The sequence below is a fragment of the Dermacentor andersoni genome, chromosome 5 (genome assembly GCF_023375885.2).
Source record: "Dermacentor andersoni chromosome 5, qqDerAnde1_hic_scaffold, whole genome shotgun sequence".
Classification (NCBI taxonomy): Eukaryota; Metazoa; Arthropoda; class Arachnida; order Ixodida; family Ixodidae; genus Dermacentor; species Dermacentor andersoni.
The window spans coordinates 93018106-93042213 of NC_092818.1; the positions used below are offsets into that span (position 1 = coordinate 93018106).

The 24108-nt window shown below is 48.8% G+C and overlaps 1 protein-coding gene across 1 annotated transcript in view; it reads right to left on the bottom strand.

Annotated features, from left to right (window-relative positions):
• Positions 1-777: 777 nt before the first annotated feature.
• LOC126530869 (all trans-polyprenyl-diphosphate synthase PDSS2-like) overlaps positions 778-24108 on the bottom strand; it is a 31021-nt gene continuing 7690 nt past the window's right edge. Inside the window, exons 3-6 of the mRNA XM_050178174.3 lie at positions 10874-11201; positions 7197-7427; positions 5337-5492; positions 778-2541 (exon numbers count right to left, since the gene is read on the bottom strand). Coding sequence (XP_050034131.1) covers positions 2386-2541; positions 5337-5492; positions 7197-7427; positions 10874-11201 — 871 coding nt within the window. The 3' untranslated portion in view covers positions 778-2385. The remainder of the gene's footprint in view (positions 2542-5336; positions 5493-7196; positions 7428-10873; positions 11202-24108) is intronic.

Sequence of the window (24108 nt, forward strand, 5' to 3'; positions counted from 1 at the left end):
CACGTTCTCGTGACGCCTGAGGCAGAAAGCAGTTCCACGTCCGCCACCAAGGTCTGCGAGTGGTGGCGCTGGCTAACACTACCAGAGTTCTACTAGGACGCATAAATACCCAAAAAAGTGGATGGGGAAACGGTGCCGCGGTAGCGCAATTGGTAGAGCATCGCACGCGAAAGGCAAATGTTGTGGGTTCGGTCCCCACCTAAGGCGAGTTGTTTTGTCATCCACTTTCATTTCCAATAATTTATTGTTTCTTTAATTTATTAAGCTCGAATAATTTCCCCTATGCTGCCAATGGTGTCAGTGTTTGTTGGTTTCTTATTATATGACAAATAAAAATCGGGCCCCTCGGTTAAACCCCCCTTTTCGTATGTTACGCATCGAGCTTTATTCCGAGTTCAAAGTCCGGCAGCGTTCTTGCTTCCGATCTCGGTCACAAAATTGTCCCTATTTATGCGGACCCAAGCGTGATCCGACGATTTTTCACATTTCTGACACTCCTGCTCCGTCGGTAAGCGATAAAAAAAATGTCACGGCGGCGAATGTGCCACTACCTGCCCCAATTTCGCCTCCACGGCTCGCTATGGCGGTGCTGTCATCGCGGAAAGCTTTCAGCACCGAGTGCTTCTAGCTGGCCAGTGCAGTGTTCGTTGAAAGACGTCTTTACTAGTGCATCTAAAGTCTTACCCTATACCATTTGCCCATACCATGTCTAGGCGCAGCAGTTGAAGCGCGCACAGTTATTCAACTCGGAGTGCAATCAAGCAACATGAACGCAGAGCAGGAAGCATGTAGACATTTTATTTTCCATAAAATATATCACACACGCACGTGCGTTAACACCATATTAGCTGTGTGCACATACTGCTTACGTATATTGATAAAAACTTGCGTCTTAAAAAACTATATAGTTTTGATCACATAAAGGCGCTAAAACAACGATGAAATTATTTATAGTAGGCGCAGTGCGCTCGTCTAATATTTCGAAAGCCGCAGATCACGCGGCTTGCTTCATTACGCATGCGGTGCTGAAAAATTGCTAACTCGCGAGCTTTCGTTATGCTTCAACTGCAGAAAACCTCCCCGCGGAGTCTCCTGCAGGTTTATTGCGAGCCCCGTGATGAACCCGAGCTGTAGCGGGACCTGCTTGACCTGGAAGCTCACGTGTACCATACTTGAGCATTGCATAACACCGCCATCGAGAAAAACATTGGCGTCGCATAATGTGCCAAGGTGTTGGCGTGCGATTGGCACGTGTCATACGCGTGGCCAGCTAGAAAAGCCGGTCGCGCAGAGTCGGCACGCAAGAGCCGCGTGCGGACGCTAAGGTGTGGCCAGGGAATTTTTTTTTCTTGATTGTCTCGGGACAGAGTTGTAAAGCCATACTCACGGGAAATGTGCTAACTGCAGCAATAACTCGGGAACTGGGCAGCGACAACCGGGCGCGTATGCGGTACGCCCCAAGTTATTTTGCCGGCTTTCGTATGCCACAGCGGTCATTCTTCAGTTGGTTCAAGGCCCGCTGCGTGAACAACGGTCCTTGTTCATGGACAAGTTGTTGTAGTACTCGTTGTTCGTGCAGACGTCGAGAGAAACGGTCAAAGGACCCGTTTCAGTTGACGTCTACACCAAGAGATCGTCCCAAGACTTGCCTTCGTCGAATTGTTTAAGCTAAGCGAATGCAGACATTGCAGTGCTTAGCTGTTCTACCGCTTAACTTTTCTTCGTTTACGAACAGTAAGTTTGGCATATTGCATTGCGCTAGTACTCTCTACCGACAGAGCTTTCTTTCAAACACTCTAGTGAACGCATGCTAAGGCCAAGCGCCGTTGGTGCAAGTCTGGAAGACGTGGAAAGCTTCGGGAGGGACTATATACCATAGATACTATCTCTGCAGCAGTCCGTATAATAGTGACTTCGTTCTACAAGGCGATCGCCATGTCTTACCCTGGACACATTTCGCACGCGATTCAAAAACAATTAGGTGCTTGCGGGAAACAGGGCATGTACTCGTCTCGACACCTGTCCCGTGGAGACGTTCGCTCACAACGCCTGCTTTGCGCATTCGCCATGCATATCTGAAGCCGCAAAGAACGCGACTTCAAGTCTGCCCACTTCGGCACGCCACTTTCTGTGTGGGCGCGTGGACAGCAGCTTGCGCGAAACAGCTTACACGTGTGAAACTCACAAATTAGACGTGTGACTTCAACAACGAGCGCTCGCAAAAATTTCGTGCAGGGCGTCAGCCCCGACCAAACGAAGGTGACGCACGTGCACGCTTCGCCGTTCCGCTCAGCACCTGAAAAACAAACAGAGCTATAAAAGAAAACACATGAAGGGTAACGCTTTGGCTCGCAAACAAGTCGCTTTGTCCCAAGAAGCGAGTCGTCACAGGTCCTTGAGGCTGCCGACGATGGTGACAAGCGACTTGGCGGCGTCCGACGGGCCGAGGCTCCTGGCCAGCAGCCGGGCCTCCTGGATGTAGTATCCCAGCATGACCTGCGCCCGCTCCATCGCGTCGCCCGACAGCACCTCTGACTGGAGCTTTCGGGCGGACAACGTTCACGCAGGATGTTCGAAAGGGTAGGGGGAAGAGAGAGAAAGACAAATGGAAAGGGGCCAGTCAGAGTGGCTCATGGTTGCGTCACACTGTGGTTTGCATGCCGCCTTAAAGACCTGTCGCCACACCTCTTAGAATCTCGTTGGATGCAGTGTTTTACAAACTGTTCATACGCCCTTCGCTTGTTCACTCACTCGCTCGCTCGCTCACTCACTTACTCACTCACTCCCTCACAACTCGCTCGCCGCGGCCTGGAGGTGTCGCATAACCTACGCGGTTTCTTAAAGGAGGTTACAACATTTCCTCTTTTCTCCTTGGTACCGCATGAGCAGTCTAGCGTGAAGCGGGTGTCGGAAACGTTTGGCGACATGAACATGCTCGGAATCGGGCGACCGCAACGTCGTTGCTGCGAAGCGCCTAGGAGTCCCATTACGTGGCATTACGGAGACGGATGGTGCGGCGGCTCTCATATTTTGCTGGTGCGTGTGCATGAGCTAGAGGGGCTGGGTCACGACGACCGACAGCGGGTGGGGCCACAGTGTTGAGAAAATGGCCGGCAGTCTTTTTCATCACCAGCCCGGTGCACGCCAAGCACCACACCTCCTTCTCACGCTTTTTTTACCCCTCCTCAATATCTTTACAAACAATTGCAAATCAGAAGCACAGTTCATATTGCGAGAGTCGTGAAACAGCGTCAGACTTCTGAGTTGATTCCGTGCGACCTCTGACGCGTACTGCGAGTGACGTTCAATATGGGATGATCGTTGTGAGCACATCTCTACAAATTTCACAGGCCTCTGAATAAACTTGGGTATGCTCGGATGGCCTTATAGCGACCATAAAAAGAAACGCATAGGTTTCATCGGAGAGCAGACATAACAATTTAGTTAAATGTGCAATTGTATCGCGCAGCATTGTGACTTGAACACGGAGTTCTGTGCTAGAGGTGTTTTTGTAACCTAGAGAGAGGTGCACCCAATTTCACTGTACACTGCAAACAAACAAAAAAAGCCTAACTTCAAGTTCAGTGGTTCAATATTCAAAATTCGAAATTAATATCTACAAAGTTATCGGACAAGCCTATGACCGAGAGACGATGAAAGTGTCCGTCGGCCTTAAAGCTGCTGCGAAAATGGAAATATCGTGTAAGACGATAGGTGTAAAACTGTTCTTGATGTTGATCACATCGTAGGGTGTCATACGAAACAGTGCAAGCAATCCTGACGTCTGTTTTGAATGTGCACCGTCATGCTGCAGCTCGTCCCAACGATCCCGGCCACCGAACCGAAGGCGCAGCCTGTCAAATTTTGACAAAACGTTCACCGCCACATAATGAACGATCTCATATTGATATAGAGGTGCACCACAGAGGACGATACTTTGAGCCTGTGCTTATGATCATGAAGCCAACCAAGCAAAAGTATTCGTATTGGGAAGCCTGGAGTGTCCAAGACCGAAGAAGGCGTGATAGGCAAGAAAAGGAAACAAGAGCATGCTTCCTTCATTCTTGAATGTTCATGGGGTTGTGCATTGTCAGCTAAAACCAGAGATCTAGGCTAATAACTCGCATTATTAGTGAAATATACTTAAACGCCTCGGAGAGGTCACTCAGCGCATAAGGCTGGAGCCAACTGGATGCTCCATTATAAATTATCCGCTCGCGCAGCGTTACAGGAACTTCTTGTTCATCGACATAAAGAGCATCGTCGCCATTGCTCACTATATTTCACGACGTATTTAACTCGCGAAACCTTCCTCTCTGGGGAGAGCCGAGGCAAGACCCCATAGTTGAAAGGCGTATTGCAGGGCAAAGCCGAAGCGTAGCCAATCAGCGATGCCTTGAAAAAATAGTCTGGTACGATTTGTTCGCGCGAGCGTGTTGGCCGCGACGAAAACAAACGGTAAATGTTGAGGATGAACACGCCGCTAGATCACTGCTCACAAGACGAGTCGTTTCCAGCGTCCAACGCTCTGAAACCGTCAAGGCGGATAAACTCAAAGCGCGATTCGAGACTAATTCCAGGAAGCGTTCTAGAGACGAGAAAACACTGGGAGCAGTGTACCGTTACGTGAAAGGACTACCTTCGCAAGGAGACAATGACCAGAGTTCAGTACACAGCAGGTGCATTTCTGGGCTGAGCACCAGTTCCGAAACTTATTTACGGATTCTCGTACTTTGCTCTTCTCGTTCGGAACGTTTTTGAATAATTATTAAGAGAAAACAGTGAACCAGATTTGGCAGGCAGGCTATTTCTTTTTTTTTTCAGAACTGGCGAATAAAATTGAATAGATCATTTACCTGGCGGAAAATGAGGATTATCAGCAGAGGAAACGAAGGTGAACCGCCCCTTTTCTTGAATTTCGTAATGAGCCGCGGCGCCAAATACTTCAGTGGGACGTCACGTGTTTCATAGCATTTTCGCGTATCTGTCCTATTTCGTGTATAATAGTTTCCAGATTGAGCCTTTTTTTCCTGATACCATAAGCGATGTAATGCATCTTTTAATTGATAAACAATCAAGTAACCTCCATCATACGCTGTCAAAATCCGTGATGTCGCGAGAAGCAGACGTGCCGGAAATTTAGTGCATCGTCGCCATCCATCTTTTGTGTTGGTGTGCTTTCTCGCTTACCAAGTCTCCTCAGGAGAAAAAGATTTAGATATTTGCTCTTCAAGGATCGTAATCTACCAATCCAACTTCTCTTTGGCATGGCTTCTACACAGGCACAACAATGAACTGCATGCAAGGTTTAGCTGCCGTCGCAGTTTCGCACCAACCTTTGAGAACTGTTGATTCTTCATTCCAGACTCCTTGAGGCGGGCCAGCATGTGAGGATGCGTTTCCATATGCAAAACTACTGGAAGACTAGTGACGTCGTAGTTGGAGCCCGTCGAGTATGGTGTGTCCAAGAATTGCCTGGTTTCGTGGTAGGTCTGCACATGTTGAAAGAAGTTTACAGAAAGCTGTGGTCAGGGGGCCAAAGATTGCCGACACGCAAACAAACTCAAGGCGGGGTACTTTTTCCCTGCGAGATGACTACGGTTTTCAACGCGCACTTGAGTTGGCGCTTTTGTAAATTTATCTCGCAAAATTACGCAAGATATTAAGTTGTATCTTAAGAGAAATTATGCAGAAGTCACCAAAAAGCAAACAAAACACTGAAAAAATTTTGTATAACAAGCTTCGTAAGGGCTCGACGTTTGTGCCTTCTACAGCCTTCGCCGTAAGCTTTTCCCGTTCCGTGCTTATTGCTTTAATGCTGCCCTTTACACAAGGTCTCCGCCACGCATGCACCTGGCGTATTAATACGGGTAAAACAGAAATAGAGTGGTTCTGTTGGAACGAAATACATTGCTGCCTTGACCACTCGGCTAAAGCACCAAGTGTTTCCTGGAAGTGGTAGGTATTTCTAGTTGATAATAATACCCACCCTATAAAATTTCGACAACTGGTTACAATCGTGAATCTATTGGCGACAAAATTATATATAATTGCGCTCTCACAAACTATGAGGCGAGAATATTCAATGACATCTAGTGGGAACAAAACAGTAGGCTATCACAACAATGAGGTATTTGCTTTTTTTCTCTCGTTTGTTTGTTTTAACCTACCAGTTTTTTATAAGTAGTGTTTGCCTAAGAGAGCAGTCGCGCGCATAACCCTTGTTGCCAACCTTTCCCGCAGGCACGTTTAACAAAATAATTCAAGAAATACGAAGTCCTGAGTGCTACAATTTCTTCGTCACCAATTATGATCTACTCATGGCAGAGCTACCAAATTAATGAGCACCTTATGTTATGTAGCAAATACAGTGCATGCGAGGACAGTATATCCTGCAGCGTTATTAATCAAGCCATTTATGGTCTATTTCAGAATTAGAAGCAGTGATTCCAATCCTTGCGCTGTAAATCTTACTGCACTGCTGAATAAAAAGAAAAGATGAGCAAGAAAATTTAAATTCTGGTTCAAAACAGCGATGCACGTTATTTACCAGCTAGCAGACCGATACCATAAGATCGGGAACACCATGAGGGAAACACGCCATGTCCCCCTCAAAACAAAGTAGTGCCTCTTTTTTCATATCCGAGCCATCAAGTTTTCAGGCGTAACGTCGCTGCGAACGAGACTGTGATGGCTGTCGCGTCCTTACTTGAGCGATTTCAACAGCGCCAGAGTGAGGGCCACGGCAAATGCGGTTAGCTTAAGATTGCTTAGGTGGTATTATCTATCACGTAGTCGACCACGCCTTCACGCTACATTTGGTTGCTGCTCGTGAAACAAGGAGTACTAGTCAAACGCAGTGGCGCTATTACGCAGAAGCATAAAATTGACTCTGGCTCATGAGCTAGGTTTATATGCACCCGATAAAGTCGGGTCGGGTCAAATCGAGTCGGGTCCTCTCGTCGGGCCGTAAAGAAGTCGTCGCGTCCTCGTAAACCGTAGCGAGTCGCACCTAGCGAGCGTCGAGGATAGATCGATCAACTCGCCCACAGAGTGTGTCGGCCCGCTCCACCACCATGGCAAGGTGCATGTAAAAGCGATCGGGTCGGGTTGGGTCAGCTCGTACTCCCACTCGGCCCAGTCGCGTCGAGTTTATGTACACTAAGCCTGTACAGCTTCGCTTTCCAGTATCTCACCTGAAAGGCGAGGGCGATGTGCTTGCCGAGCTGGTAGACCTGGTCCTGAAGCTCCCCCTGGTGGCCGGCGACCATGGCTGCCGCCCTGTAGGCGGAAGCCAGCAGACTGGCAGTCTTCAGGTGGGTCTTGGCCTCCCACCACATGGCATCCACGAAAGGCACTGCGTTCAGGTCGCTCTCGAAGTACGACCGCACGTAGTCCTCGACTGCCTTACCGAACACGTCCAGCATCTGGGGTGCAACGAAGTACCACGGCATTACCCACCTTGATGGACACGAAGTTACGCTTACACCGCAAGGCAATGCGCTAGCGGAGCGTCGAAGCCGACGAGTGCAGAAAGTCTATTACTGCCAGTACTTTTTTATGCTGTCCAGGATTCTGGTGGTAGGTACTAAATTCGCGCGTATTTTGTTCCTGGATTCATCTTACAGAACATTAGAAGCCGACGCCATTTACAGGCGCCGATATATCCTGACATTAATGTATTTTAAAACAACATCTGCGCTCCGCTTGACCCCATGGGCACAGCCAGGATGGGGAGAGGGGGGAGTGCATATCTGGCACGTGACGTCCCATTCGGAAATTTCCATGTACGAGGTATACTTGGCATAAAACGACGTGGGACAACACCCACCTGCCCCTCCGCCGGTCAAGTTTCTCTGCCTGTACGGTAGAAAACCAATACCCGCCATCCCTCCGTCATGTTGACAAATTGCCTTCGGTCGAATTGCATTTTGGTGCCAATTAACCATCTCCATCTTCGCGCCCGCTCTTCACCGACCCTCCGCCCAATTATTTTTCCAAAGCACTTTCAATACCTTTTGTGAACGTGAGCTCGGTGCCACTCTTATTAACTACACAAGTTTGGACGGTAGCTAGCTAGAGCAGAAGGCTTGATAATACTTTAGTGATTATTAACATCTGTACCGTAGCAAGGGAGGGAAGGCATTTTCGACTGCCGTACCGAATCACCTTCATGTAGAGGCTCCCTACATGATCGTTCGTTAGCCTGACACTTTTCGATCACGTCGCAAGGTACCCCATTGGTGCCCTGCCGGCTTAAACGTAATGCCTAGAATAATGGCAGCAAGACAATTTCCGCTAACGAAGACAGCATGTGAGGGCAAACAAAAGCACTGCTACAGTATCGGCCAGGCTAATACGAAGCCGTCGTTTCCTGTTTCGTACGCTGCAATCTTATGCAATATTAATATCAGAGGTTAATGTAAGAAATATTTTCGAAGGAACAGTCAACGTAGCCACACGGCATCCTGACTTACCTTTCCAGTTGAAAATGTCGACGAATAATTAGTGTTTAAGCATACACCACGGTCGCTGTACTACACTCGCAAAACAGTTGCACACTTTGGGGTGTATGTTTGCGACAAAACAATAATCTTGATCTGTCTCACTTGCGTTTCCTTTCTTGAAAACGCTGCGATCGCTACATTCCTGTCGAGAGAGCTCTGTCATGCTGATAACGCGCAAGCCGTTCGTGACGTGGAAGTGCCGGGCTCGCAGCGTTACAGAATGGAAATGCGGGAAGGACCGATGACGGTTATTGTTGTGTGGCAAATATACACCCCAAAGTGTGCAACTGTTTTAGAATGTACACTATTAAACAAAATTACACCCTTTGAATCGTTTCTTGCCACACAACGATAGTCGTCATCTGTCTCGTACGCATTTCCTTTCTTTAACGCTGCGAGCCCGGTACTTCCAAGTCACGAACGGCATGCGCTTTATCAGCATGACAGAGCATTCTCGACAGGAAAGTAGCGAGCGCAGCGTTTTCAAGAAAGGAAGTGTAAGCAAGACAGATTAAGATTATTGTCGCAGTCGATGAAGTTATTTTTGGGTGACCGAGACAAGTTCTGATTGTTTGGGCTTGCACACTCTGGAGTCTGCGGATATTTGCAGCGCAAGTATTTCCTGGTACACATAAGCTGTACCGCAGGAATCCCAAAAATAGTGCTTTACATATTTGCAACATTGATGGTACAGAACGTTGCGCCCCAAGACTTGCCACCCATACAGAAACGCGAGAAGGTCCACAGTGGCCGCCAAACACTCTGTTATGTACGAGACGTGAGGGCTCTAGGACAAGTCTCTATATCAATGAAGACACCAAGAAATCTGTGCGTTCGTCTGTATGGTACATTTTGTTGATTGATCCGCAAAGCATACGGGGCCATCGCTTTGCGAGTAAATGCAACGAGTGCACACTTCACTGATGAAAGCTCTAAGCCTTGCCTTCTTAGGTACGTTGACACCACCGTTCAAGCCTTCTAAAGTCGTGCGCGGACTTGGACACGTGTCACTCCTGAAGGCGATATGCAAGTGTCGTTTGCATGTGCGGAGAGCTGTACGGTTTGCGGTAACGAATCGGCGAGACCAACGAGCAGCAGGTTGAAAAGTTAGGGCTGAGTACTCCGCCTTGCGGTACACCACGACCGGTATAGCTAGACGGCGCTGGTCCCTCTTCAGTCAGAATAAAGAAAGATCTTCCATTCAAATAGCTGCGTATCCAGCGAAAGACGTGTCCATCAATCCCTACAGCTTCTAAGGCGTCCAGAATTACACGATGGTCTACATTGTTGTAGGCACCTTTAACATAAAGGAATAAGGCCACCGAAATTCGTTTCAGGTGTTTCTGGTGCTGTGCGTACGTTACTAGATCAATAACGTTATCTATTGACGAGCATCCGCGTCGAAAGCCAGCTGGATAGACTTTGTAAAATTCAAAGTACCATTCTAGCCGTGTAAGGATCATTCCTTCCATTACCCTACCGTCCGAGCTGGCCAGTGCTATTGGACGGTAAGGTGACAATTCCAAGTGAGATTTGCCAGGCTTAAGGAGTGGAACAAGGCGACTGGATTTTCACGTCGTATGGACCAAGCCGTCATGCCATGATGTGTTGTATAGGCCAAGAAGTGCATGTCTGGCCTCTTGACCAAGGTTTGCAAGCGCAGAGTACGTGATGCTATCGGGTCCTCGTGACAAAGATCGCCTGCACCTAACGAGTGCGGCCTCCAATTCTTCGATGGAGAAAGGAACGTCCATACGAGGATCTCTAGAGCGAGTGGGGACAATAGGAATAGGTGTGCAAGGCTGGAACGTAGGTTAGTAGGTGGACCCAACAGTAATGCTAATGGTACAGTGGTAGCGAGATACTCGAATTTCATAGCATTAGCCATAGCTTCGCTTACAGGAACTCGACGCGAGCGGGTCGAGTCAAAAGTCGAGCAGACCCATGCCTACCTGACCGCATGCATCCTGCCAAAGTGTTTGGGCGAGCCAACCTACCTCTTGCAGGCGGGTTGGCCAGGAACTCGCCTCAACACCCGAGCTTAATTATTAAGTCTGTATGTACCAGACTAATGGTTTTCAGTACGAAAGCCAACTCGACCCGCCTCCGCCGCGTCGATGTAAACGTAGCTCATGTCGCACTAGCGCACGGCAAAACGGAGCAGGCAAAAGGCCGATGGTTACCGCATTATGTCGTAGGGTATGCGCAAAGACAATGATGGTTATCGCCAGAATGAATTCGGTGCAGTTCCGACCGCCTGATCGCAACTGCACCAAGAGAACAATCAGCGTCATATGCATGCAGGGACAACGCTCGCATGCAGTAATTGAGCTATACTGTGTGGATTCCGCACACGGTCTGCGCACCACGGGAATGCCAATGTCCGTGGTGGTCTGGAAGGCCTTGGCGAAGAAGTAGTCCCCGGCTAGCACTGTCATCTTATTGCCCGTCTGCACGTCGTCCAACACGAGCGGGTCGAGGCGGTCCCACTCGGTGGTGGCCACGTTGCGGGCCGACGCGTGGATGGTCTGCGCCGCGTGGAACTCCTCCGTGGCGTTGACGACCAGCTGCTGGCGGCGAAGAACCACTTCCGGGGGATCGGCGTGGCGCTCGGCCGTGCCGCACGCCTTGATGAACAGCGAGACGAGAAGGCCTCGCGTCTGGATGTTGGCGCTCTGCTGGAACAGCAGCTGCCTGGAAACGGCGAAAGGGAGAGAGAGAGAGAAGGAAACAGATGTTTGACGTGATGAAACGGCACGAAATGCGAACGCGAAGGGAAGACAATACAAGACGAAGCGCGCTTGGCACGCAATCCTAATCAACTTAGTCGAGAGGTTACGAAAGCGTTACAAATGTATCACCTTCAAGATGATCGACTATGCTAGTCGACCGTCAGCTGCACAATCATGTGAATAAGTAGTATATATCTCGCATTCGTGCGGCTCCGCGATTTTGATGGCACGTTCTAATGATATCGCATGTTTTTCCTTCCAATTGCTATATTTAGTTGCTTTCTGTTTCGAACCACTATGTGGCGTGAATAAAATGTTAAGTATGCATTCAGTCTTCTCGCTTACTATATATGTATTACCTTTGTGTTCGCCTCGATCTCACCCTGCTTCATCGTGTTATCACACCAATTCGCCCATCTGTCTTTACTTTTCAAATGCACGACTACTTCGAAGCTGTAGTTCATTTCACCAACGTTCTGCAGGGCAGCGAAAATTATTGGTCACATCAGCCAATAAAACCCGAAGAAGTGTATTCGCGCCGTCCTCCGATGATAGTTTTCTACGTGAGGCCGGTTGATTGCAGGCTTCAGGGAAAGATCAGCATTGCCTCCGAAACACGCTACCGTCTCTCGTTACTGACCGGCTGGCACTATGGCCTTACTTGTACGTAATTGGTGAGACTGAATATAGGGGTCGGTGATCGCAAATCGTTGAAACTTGGCGGAACGCCTTATGTGATGATTAATTAACAGTAAGGTTATGTGTCCCAAAGCAACTGTGGGCTTCCGGACAGGCTCGGAACAGAAGCTGAATCTCCTAACGCTCAACACAACAGCACCTTATATAGAGTTTAGCCATCTATACTACGTCTCGATAATTCCGTACAGTATACAGCGACAGCTATAGGACTCGTGTTATCCCCACTAAGGACAACCGGCTGTGTGTTCGGAGAAGTGCTCCCACATTGCGTGTCGCTGTTCCTTCCGTGAAGCAAATCAGTGGTCGTAGCGCGAAAGGACGATTAGAGGTGGACTATAGAACAGCGCCCTTTTGGTGCTCTATTCTGATCGGCTGGCGCGCGGCCCGTAGGTTTCGCTGCAGAACACGGAGCTAGTGACAGCGAGCATATCACATAAGAAGGCCTGTTAGAGCAGCAGAACGGGTACGAAGGGAAGCGCGAAAAAAAAAAAAGCCTAGACCGCCAGAAAGTGTAAATGCGGCGGTGGGGTTAGGTCGTGTTCATTCGACGAGCCCAAAGAGCTATACGAGATATAGTTATTGCAGTGGGCTTGATCAGCCTGATTATTACGATGACGGAGATTTCATATTAATGAGGTTTTATGGTCCAAAGATACGATTGGGCTATGACGAGCAGCGTATGGTAGAGGTCCCAAAATTAATTTTGGACCAACAAGTGCAAGCACGTGCAAACGCTTTTGGCTTCCGCCGCCACCAGAAAGCAGCCACTGAGAATTCTAGAATATAACGTTCGACATCATGCTCAGCAAGTATGCAGAGGTCTTTTGTATTCCCCGTGAATGAAAAATAACGTTAATGCAAATCCTTAGCTCTAGGTGCACGCTGGTCTCACGTACAGAAGGAACCCCGCAAAATGCGACCGACGGGCTACGACTAGCGGTAAACACATATACATGGTTGGTAATTATGGTGCCGTACCGTACCCGTGGGAGGTATTATGCGAGTGTCCACCTAGTAGACATGTCCATTTCGTCTGCTGCTGAAGTTCTGATTCGCTGGGTCGGAGTACGCGTCAGCAGTAGATAGACGCCCCCAGCCAATCACCACTTCAGCAGCTGAGGAAACGAATAGGTCCACTACCTGGATCCTTGTGGAATACATCCCCCTGACCATTTATACACTCCCTTCCTTGTGTAGTGGCATATTATTCTGCACCAACAGTCAATAAAGTTTTTCAACCTACCAAGACATTTTGGTATCAACTGTCAGAATATTACGCGCATTGCTCAGAAATAACATCTGTTCACGAAAGCAGCATTGCGATAAAACCACGTGACATTGCTTTAAAGCAATGCTTGGAGAGCCGCCTCTAAAAAAATTGATTGGTTGATTTATTGATTGATTCGTTCATTCACTGACTTGGTTGAGTGATTTTAGTGTCTCAAAGCAACATTTTGACTGTGAGAGACGCTGCGTAGTGGTGGGAGTGCGCAGGGGGAGACATAACTTTGCCCAAGTGGAGCAATCTCTAATGTACGCCTAAATGCAAACGCACTGTGCTTTTGCATCTCGCACCCCCCTCACAACGAGGCCACTGCGACACATAATCGAAGCGGCGACCTCGCGCTCAACAGCTGAGCGCCGTAGATATATATATATATATATATATAATCCACTGACCTCTCGCGAAAACCCTGGCCACCGCAGCCGGCGTTTGCATTTCTTCGCCGTACGCACCACGCCGCGTGCACGATCTAAATAGCAGCCCGGCGCCGGTCGGGATCAACAGCGCAACGCCCGCGCGGCGGTGCCGATCCCCCGCGCCGCCGTGCTTGAGCCGGGTCATCGATACGTGCACTTGACCCGAGACGGTGCACCGCCCTCTTGGTGCCGCCGAAAGGCGAGGGAACGGAATCAGAACGAGCCTCCGCCACCGGTCTCGTGCTTTCTTCGCATTCTGAGCCAGTCTTTACGGGCTCCCAGAATATGCAGTGTGCAGCGCAGGGAAACGGGGGGGAGGGGAGGTCACGTGCTGCAACTTCATCTGCATACGCGCATTCGCCCGACTGACTGCGGACCCTGAAGAGCTGGCCTTTCTCTCTCTTTCTCTCTGTACGTATGTGCGTGCGTGTAACTATATTTATATAACCCTTGTGTGCTGCATTGCACATTGCCTGCAATCTGTTTCTTTTTCTTCTTCCTTTTTTTGAATTCGGAAGCGATCACTCAAAATATTCATACTAGATTTGAAGACCATAGCGTGTGGAACGCTACGGAAGTGCTTTACTCATATTCATGTCATCCGCTTTCGAGAAATTTGAAACTAAATTGGTCTCTGTTGTCACAGACAACGGAGGAAAGCAGCCTTGTAGTGTTTCGAATTCCTCGACATAGCGCGAAAAAATCGGATGCAGCAGCAACATTTTTGTACAACAGGTAGTCACCCCTTCACATCTAGTGTTTAGAGAATTAAATGCAGGTTTTTTTTACCATAGTGAACATGAGGAGATGGTTACTTCCTCCGCGTACATGGTGATTCAGCTTTAGGAATCTAACCGTGGTATTTACACTTTTAAAAAGTGCTTTTCGCGCTCCTGACATATCAGTTGATTATAAAAACCAGCGTCGTGAAAAGCTATTGTGCCCCGTAGATACATTTGGTTCTACGGAGGATGTGCGTGTGTGCGTGCGTGTGCGACCGCACGTATGTCAATGGCGTTCTTGCTAAAATGAAATCGCGTGCAGGCTAAAAAGAAAAATAAAGATTAATTCACAAGGATATGGCACGGTGCAGGATAGTTTCAGAAATCTACAGAAAACAAAATTTTATTGCGCATAACCGTAGCTTTGTTTTAGGCGATGCGAAGTGCATCGCCTAAAACACTATACACCGTTGTGTCACGAGCACAATTGGTTTACTTTTTCTTTGCCGGGGACCATATTTCACCAGATTATAGCACTGTTAAGCAGTTATCGTTACAGCGCCTAAAATTTCTTGAACGTTGTCGCCTATTCTGCAGCGAAGAAGGAGTCACATGTACTGATCGGAAGCGATTAGCGCTGTGGAATGTTCGGCGATGGATGCATAAACGTTGGGCATACACTTGAAGTTAATATTCGATGACCGACAACAGTGTGCTCGGCGCTATCGTTGTGGCTTGAGTGTAGCTTGTCTCTCTAGGCACAAGTTCGCCCGAAGAGGTGTTTAAAACTTGGTTCTCGTTTTGGCCAGCCAGCCTGCCTCTACCTGCGCGCCTTGTATGGTTACGAGGCGCGCCGTAGTGGGGGACTCCGGATTGATTTTGACCAGCTGGGGTTCCTTGATGTACACCCTAATCTAGGTGACACGGCCACTTTTGCACACCACGCCCCCACTGAAATGTGACCACCGGGATCGAACCCGAGACTTAGAGCCCAGCAGCGCGACGTCATGCATATCGTACAGATTTGGGGTTTCGCGTACGCTAAGCCACTTGGGTATACTGTTTCTAAAACTTCCACAAATCTGCGTTGGTAACCGTTGGCCTGTGCAGAGGAGGTCTGTAATTTTGACCTCGATAATCGCGTGCAAATCGGTGGGACATACTCATTGGCCTTGTTCACAAGAATGCGACATTACCGCATCGCTTTTATTAGCCCACCGCGACAACACTACGCGACAGCGTTCACATATCCCCTTTCGGCGAAAGCAAGCCGGAGCCCGTTTCGGGGGAGTGCGCTTCCTCCAGTGAGTGGAGGAGAGCGCACGTCGGAAGCCGTCTCACTTTTACTCTCTCCCTCGATAGGATACGCCAGCGTTTAACACGCATCGCGTGAGCCACGCGATTTGCGTGTTTTGCCGCCGTTGGCATGGACGCGACGGGCTGGAAATGCGATGCGCCGCTTGTTGCGTTCACGTACGTAAAACGCCGCTTAGGCGTAGCGGTAGGAGACGAACGGGTGGGCCAGACAGGTCGTTTCCTCCTCCTCCCCCTCCACACACGCAGCTCTTTGTTTTTCATAATGTAAACTTCTTGTTCTGTTTCCTTCGTTATTTCCGTAGCCTTCTTTTCCGCTCAGCTCATCAAAAAACGAGCAGCCGACCGCCGGCCCCATTCTTCTAAACCGGGCAAGAAATTCAACAATTTAACGCTCTCTCCATACCCTCAGCTCGCGAATGGGCGCACAAAGAAAGAAAATATAGTTCCCTTTGTACAGGAGCCGCCCCCTGCTCTCGCCGACGTTCTTTCTCGCGTCAGAGCTTGATCGCTTGATGGTCATTTCCGCGTCGATCAGCGGCGGGTGGGGGAGGAAAGGGGGGGGGGGGGAACGGGGGTCCCAGCGCCGACTAGCGCACTTCCCCCCGCCGGCCGCACGCTGTGGTTCGGGCGAGAGATGCGAATCAAGGCTACGCGGAGGGCCGACGACAAAGCTTCCCAGCGAGCGAAGCAAGCCGGCAGCTCGCAACCACTGTGGCCCACTTTTACTCTCGAGCGGACGTGTGACTCACTCAAGCAGCCGCCGCCGCCGGTCATCGAACCCGGCGACCATGCGTCGCGCGCCGATCTTCGCGAGCAGCTCGGAAGAAAAGGAAACGATCGGCGCCCGTTATCCTTCCCCATCCTCAGGAACATCGCGCCCCTCAACCTGCGTGCATGCATGCGGACTCGTTCAACGAGGGTAGGTGCCAGAATAGGCTACGCGCGCGGGCCGGCTGCGGGGCGCAATCCTTTCTCTCTCTCTCTCTCTCTCTCTCTCTCTCTCTCTCTGTCCGGGTCTCTTTTCTTTCCAGAAATAGCGGTGCGTACACACATCGTGCCGCGCACAACCCCGTTGTGCTGGTCGCTCAGCGGTGTCAAAGATCGCGCGGCGCCTCTCTCTCGCTCGTCGGGCGAGAAGCCGCGCTCGGCACGAAACAGGATCTCGCGAGCGACAACAGTCAGTCTCGCGACATGGGACCCACTCAGCCTGCGGCTGGTGGAGGGGGTGCGGGGGAGGACGCACGCGAGCGAGTGTGTAAGTATACGTACACACGTCGTATACTTGTGGCGTATCACGCGCTTTTCTCACGCCTGTCACGAACAGCACCACAGTGTGTGTATATATACGGCTTTTCCTCGACGATCGAGATTCTTGAATATAAGACCCTTTATGCGCGCGGTACGTGCTTGCTGGTCTGGGAAGAACGCGGTAAGGGATTTATACCGTGCAATTCGTTGGCTGAGTTGCACCGACCTTCTGACTTGTGTCGGCTAGGACAGCTTTTTCCCGTAAGCCACTACAGTAGAGGTGACCAACCACATGGAGCGTATTTCTGGCGCATCCTCAGCGTCGGCGCGTTAGTTTCGCGCCACACCGTGTCGAAAGTTCGTGCATGGTGTGTCTGCTTAAACTGACCCGCCGAAAGCTAATCCTTGCCGGGTAATGTTACGGTCAACCTACCGTTTATAATAGACATTCCAATTCGGCACCGAAAATACGATCCATGCATGTGATTATTGCATGTGGTTACGTCTCTGGCCGACCTCTTGCGACTACTGCTAAGTAACACTGCTGCGACTACTGACAATCAGCTCAGGGCCAGGCTACATTCGTCGCCGCCTTCATTCACAGGATCCCGAGCTTTGACTCAGGATTACCACGCAGCATCCAAATGAGCCACGCAAGCATTCATTCTTAAAAAAAGGTAACGCCCTTTGAGGCTTATCTTGTCCCGTAACGATAATCGTCATCTGTCTTGCCTGCATTTCCTTCCTTTCAAGCTGCGAGCCCGGTACTTCCATGTCACCATCGAGTTTCTAAATAAATACCCTAGAGGGAAATATGGCGATGGTGCCTACGAGGGCTCTCCTGAGCGTTGCCTCAACCTACATGGGAATGATGGGAAGCAGAGGCTTCGGATTGACTTCGATCTTTAGACTAGTGGCGTTTGCGTACGGCGCAGTAAACGAAGCTATACTAAAATAGCTTCGCGTAAAATCTAATTTTATTTCTGCAGTATCCGCAGTACCAGGGAACACCAGGGCATGCATTGTTCTGCAATTTTGTTCCCGATTCAGCGCCAGTGAATAATTATTTCTTTTTACAACAGCAATAAGAACCGTGCATGTGCTTACATAAATATACTCATGAAGTATTTATGGAATTAAACATTTTTCATTGTAAGAAAGTGTTGCACCTTAGAGAGGAATGCTACAAGTGTCGTCTGCTACGACGCCTGCTCGCTGCGAACGAGACTTCTCGCAGACGATAGGCGCTAGCGAACTCTCGCTCTTTCGAATGGCTGCGTCCGCTGTCACGGTTGCTGAACGCCTTCATGTACTTCATAGCACATCTGCTGCAGTGCTAGCTGGGACGCCTGTGGCCTCCTACGAGCATGCTTCATTATATTTCATGTTGACGAACCGCTTCTTCTGAAGCGCACACCAGCAGCTGTGATGGCGTGGCTTTGCGCTCACCCATTTTGCGACAGCAGACTACGCCCAGGAAGTAGCAACCTTTCCTACCGCAAGTAAGTTTTTGTTATCAAATGTCCTGAAACACACATTTCAATGAGCACATAAACGAGCAATGCGTAATGAAGCCCTCAACCAAATTTGACTGTAAAACCACTAGAAGTACAACTGTCTATGTAGTAAACAAGATGCGTTATGCAAGCAGTCAGCCGTCATTCTATTGGACTCTGCATCACTAGTGGAAAAAGGTTACTGGCAGGTTATTAAAAACCCAGCACATGTGCGCAGCTCAACTTTACAGCTTTAAGGCTCGCACTACATATATATAAGCATGTACAAGAAGCCAAACAGCTGCAGCAAAGCAGTAATTTGTATCTACATACCGACCACGCGAGGAGCGACTGAACGAAAGATGTTACGTGCAACGGCAAGAGACAGGAAGGGAGCAGTGCTGATCAAAAAGCAAATATGGAAAGCCGCTATTCTACTTGACATTAAGAGAAAATAATCGAGCTTGTCAGGCCATGCAATGCATAGGGAATATATAAACGGTGAACCGGTGAACGCCGGCCCGATCAGTCATCCCAGAAGAAAACACCAGCGGATGCACAATCGCGATGCGTTTTAATGAAAGTCCCACTTAAGCTTATTAGTAGGCACGCCACGTTTTCCACGTGCTTTAAAGGTTCTTAGCATAGAACATGTACGTGGTATCGTGGTTGTATCAGTAGTACCTCCTTTTGCTCTTCTGAAGTTTGATTAGGCACGTAACGCTACGGCGCCAACCTAACACACTTAACAAACCAAGGTCAAAACCGTCAAAACACGTTCTTTCGACGTTTACTATGCCGTCGCTTTCTCGTCAAGGCTTTGTCGCCACACCGCGACGCAAACATCGGCCCAGCCGCTGGCCCAGCCCGCTATCGCTACTTCGTGCAGCAGAACAAAGTCAGACAGCTTTGCGTCGCACTGTCCGTTATAGCAACTGCGCTTGGAGCGAAACCAAAACTGTAGACTAGTTCGCCAATGAATAGAATACCAATCCGTTGCCTGTGCTCCCCATCATTCCCATGACAGCTGAACGATCGCAGCGCCAGATTTCCCACTAGTGATATGAATATGGAACTCTATGCAAGTCACGAAAGGCTTGCGCGTTATCAGCGTGACACAGCATTCTCGGCAGGAAAGTAGCGAGCGCTTAGTTTTCAAGAAAGGAAACGCAAGCAAGATAGATGGCTGTTATTGCTGTGGGACAAGATAAGCTACAAAGGGTGAAAACTTTTTGAACAATGCCCTACATATATTAAGATTTGGCTTGCCCTTTGCTCAACGCTATCGTAATCTTATTAGCCGTGCAGATAGCCTGGACTGTGAGAACTACACCGTAGCGGATATCACAGACCACGTGCTTGTTTAAAAGAGACCATCAGTGGATGGACCTTTAGCACACACCCACGTTGGACGACTTTGTGAAAGTCTCGCTTTAGGTCCACGATTGGGGCACTTTGTGCCGGACCATGGAGGCCATTGAGGTTTTCTTCTCTTTTAGAGAAACTGAACCAATGGATATGGGACTGTGATAAGTGTTTCTAGATTTGTTCTTTTGTTCCATGCGCATCTTTCTTATCATACATATAAATATACATTATTAATATATAAATAAAGCCGTGCGCACGTGCATTTATACTAAGCAGCGCCGATGAGCGCGGAGCTCTCCACAAAGGAACTATGAATAAAATTTTACCTTGCCACTCTGTTGCATATACGTAAATAGTTGCCTTCTTATTGCTCTATTCTCTCTGCTGTCATCTCTCTATCCTTTTAACTCCTCTAACCCCCTCATCCTGGCGCGCTCGACAGTTACAGTGCGGTCAGCAACAGTTTTCCCTTCCGTATATCCTAATAATAATAAACAAACATTTACTTACACTTATCCAACTATCACTGGCGCTGTCCAACACTTGTAAATGTCGCAGTATCCATGCATAAGGCGACGATGCGAGCGCCTCCGACAACTCGAGTGAGAAAAAGCGGGAGAGGTGGAAACGGACCTGCTGTCGGGGCTGTATGTGAAGCGGCGGAATATCATATATAAAGATAAGTGGACGAACATCGCACTTTATACTGATTTATAACGGTGTGTAGATTCGATTGTTTGCTAGCGCGGACAGTTAAGACAGCGATACTTGTGTCGATGCATCCGACATTTTTGAGGACCGCGGCCATTGTGTGCGCGGCGTAATCGTCACTGAAAAGAGCCGCCTTACACTATAGCGGGCAGTGCCTGCTATATTGTGCAAGGCTGTTAGGAAAAAAGAAATTTGGTGTTGCCGCCACGACAAGAGAAACCACCGCCAGATGCGCGCATCGCCAGCGAAGTCACCCTCGCCGCTCCTGCAACGTCAGAATGAGCGCAGCACAATAGAGAATGCTTACGGCGGTGACGCAGCTGTTTTCCGCGTATCCGAGGTAGTACGCGCACACTCCGACAGGAGCGCACGTATGGGAGCCGTCAAGTACGGGAAACTGGCGTGGAATGATGTGCGCTGATTATTCAAAAAAAAAAAGAAAGAAAACGGTGTTTTAGTTCACGGAGAACGTTCTGCGGAGGGGGCAAACATTGTCGGCATAAATAAACGTGCACTTGCTGGAAGGAAGGAACGAAAAGAAGTTCCCAGATGAAAACAACAATTCGTTTTCCTTTTTTTTTTTTTTTTTCTTTAGCCGAGCACTCGGCCTTTACTCTCAGAAAGCACTCCGCGCATACGTCGACTTCCCGGTATGAGATACACCCAGTTCCTAATGCAATAGCGAAAGTCGAGGCGCGTCCCAACTTTTTTTTCTGCTGTATCACAATCGATAAACAAGGTTTCTTTTTTATAATGCCCGACAGCTTGATTGCACATCCTTTTGCGTTTCATTGTATTGTCATAAACATAAAGGCGGTCTCGTTTTTACAGTAGTTTTAGTTCTGTGGTATACCCTAACCATTCACAGTACCTCTATATGTAGTGGCAGCCGTGTTAGCCAGGCAACTACTGCCTCATTTCTTGTTCTAAACTGCGACATGGCAGGACAAAAAAGAATATTTGAGACATTGTTGCACGTACAGACTGCAGCGATTGCTGGTACTGGCAGGCTTCGCCTCTCGGTGAGCTACGGCGTTCGTGGACATAGTTATTTGGTGGTGCCAGCAATCTTTGTCACTCCGCAATAAATTAAGGTCTACAAATTTCTGTAGGTGCGCAAACGTATTGATTCTGAGTCGTGGTCAGTGGGAGCGCAAGGGCCGAGGGGCGAAGAAAACGAGAAGGCAAGCCCGGCGCTCGCGACGCGTTTGTCGTCGCGCTTTCATTTTTATTTTCTTTGTCTAATCTCTTGAGCTGCCCCTTCGATGAATCTAGTGATTAAGTTTGGAAAGAAGTCTTAAGTCTCCTGGAAACGATTTCCATTTATCCGGGATAGCCACAGGCACCAACTTTTTCTTTTTCGAAAGCATTGTTGCGTTTTCGCTGCCTTGTTATATGATTTGCGGTAAATGTTGCTGACCTGGCTCTGCGTAGTTTGGCTTCTTGGCAGTGTTACTTCTTGCCGGGCAACCGAGAATCGCACAGACTTGCATGATGGCAATCCGAGCAGGTGCCTCGGTTCTGCAACAACGCAGCAGCGCAGTGAAGCTCACTATACACGTATAGCAGCTAGAGCAGCCACGCACTTAGCAATGGCGGACACGCTCGCGGAACGGACCGGAAGTGACGCGCCTGCAAGGTATATGTAGTAAATACCTACGTTGTTTGATGCAATGTAGTCGCAGCATCCATTGTTTCTTCTGCGGACTCATCAGCTGCCCTTCACGATTGGTGGTTTCACGAGTAATTTATTTTCACCACATAAATTTCGTCCGAAGAGCATTATTGCAGAAACCTGTTGCATACATAGTTCAACGTCGCGTGTGAAACGCGCGCGTTCTGTACCATGGCAAGCACATTTGCAACGCACAGTGTTTTTGTAGAGAGTCTGCGTCGTTTGTCTCGCATTTCGAATAGTTTTAGAATAATGAAGAGCCGTTTTCCGAATTGATACAAAACTTTAGGTCACATCCTACATTCACAACGTTATCAAACTTTTTGTCATTACACCGAACGTATGAAACTGCACTCCCTAAAAGCCCGAATGGAGTGTTAATAATACATAAGCAGTTTTTGCTCATACTTCGAAGTATTCGGTGAGTGCGAATGGTCGCGGTTTAAGCGGCAAGCTCCGGCCCCACGAGCGGTGTACAGCGTGTTCCAATATGCATTGGCGTAGTCAGGGGGCGGGGGTCCAAATCCCCCCCCCCTTTTTTCGCGGAACAGAAAGCTTCAGGAGCTGGTCTCGGAAAGAGCTTCTTTTTCAACAGCACAAAGGAAAAGGACGAGAAGCGTGCACATACATAGCGCTGTGTATGTGCACTCATCTCGTCCTTTGTGCTGTTCAAAAAGAATGTCACACCAACTCGCCCAAGCTTGGACAGTGTCCGAAAGAGCGATATAGATGAAAGGGAAAGCCTGAAGGGGAGGACACAGTTGTTATGTGGCGCTGAGCCAACACCCTCTAGAGAACTTAAGGCCTTCTGGCTGTTCCTTCCCCCCTCCGCTCCCGCCACCCCTGAGCTACGTCACGCAAAAGAGGGCCACATAGAAGTTCCGTGCAGCGTGCTACGAGCGGCGCACCTGTGTTGAAAATGATGCGCGGCAGACATACAATGTCTATACAACCCCGGCTGTTCGGAGAAGACCGAATGGGCGACCACGGCGATAACAATTGGATTAGTTCCGGGAACCCTGCCGCTACCTTCGATAGCTTCGGGGTATGAAAAGTCTTCATATGCTGCGACATGCTTCCGAGCTACACGCACAACCCTGCATGTAGTCTCTGCGCTTGCGCTGTGATTGCGGTTGTCTTTACGGCAAGCCTTCATTGCCGCGGAATGCCATGCCAGGATATGCCTAATAAGTGCTGTGTGCCCAATTACAAATCGGGGCCGAAAAATCATGTGTTCATGTTTCCGCAAAGTTAATGACAGAATATTGGATGCCAATGCTAACGCAAAGAAGAAAAGGCTGAATCTCGGCGGAATAAGGCATCTGTTTCTTTGTAAATAGTTGCACGAATGTTTTGTATCTCCATTGCTAAACTCATTTGAGGTGTTGTAAATATGTGGACTGCGGTACTGTATGTAATAATGCATCGAAAGCGAAATTATTCGTTTAAAGCCTAATCTAGAGTGGAATAAATACATGTCTCCCGAATGTGAAGAACACACCAGTGAAGTTCTTGTGGGATATGTGTTATGGTGCAGTGCTAACATTTTGTTGAATACCTTTTGTGGTCGCATGAACGGCGAACTCTTCGAAGCCGACGATAAATCAAGGCTACTCTGAAGAAGAGGGCAGTACTGTGACTTTTCAATACAAGCCATGCTACCTGTCATCATGTACCCGAAATCTTCTCAATCCTAAGGTTGAGCCATTTCATTTCTTATGGACGGGCTTTTTAATAATGCAGCGCATCAATAGTTTTGCATAAACATAATAATTTTGGAACACCCTCTGTGCTCTGCGGGCCATCTGCTAAACTATGCCTAAAAAAATAAACAATATCTGCGCTCCGGTTAACGTAGCGCGTAAGTGCGCGATCCCTTCATTCAACCCCTATCCCCGAGCGCTCAGGCCTTCTCTTGTCTAGGTGGTGTTG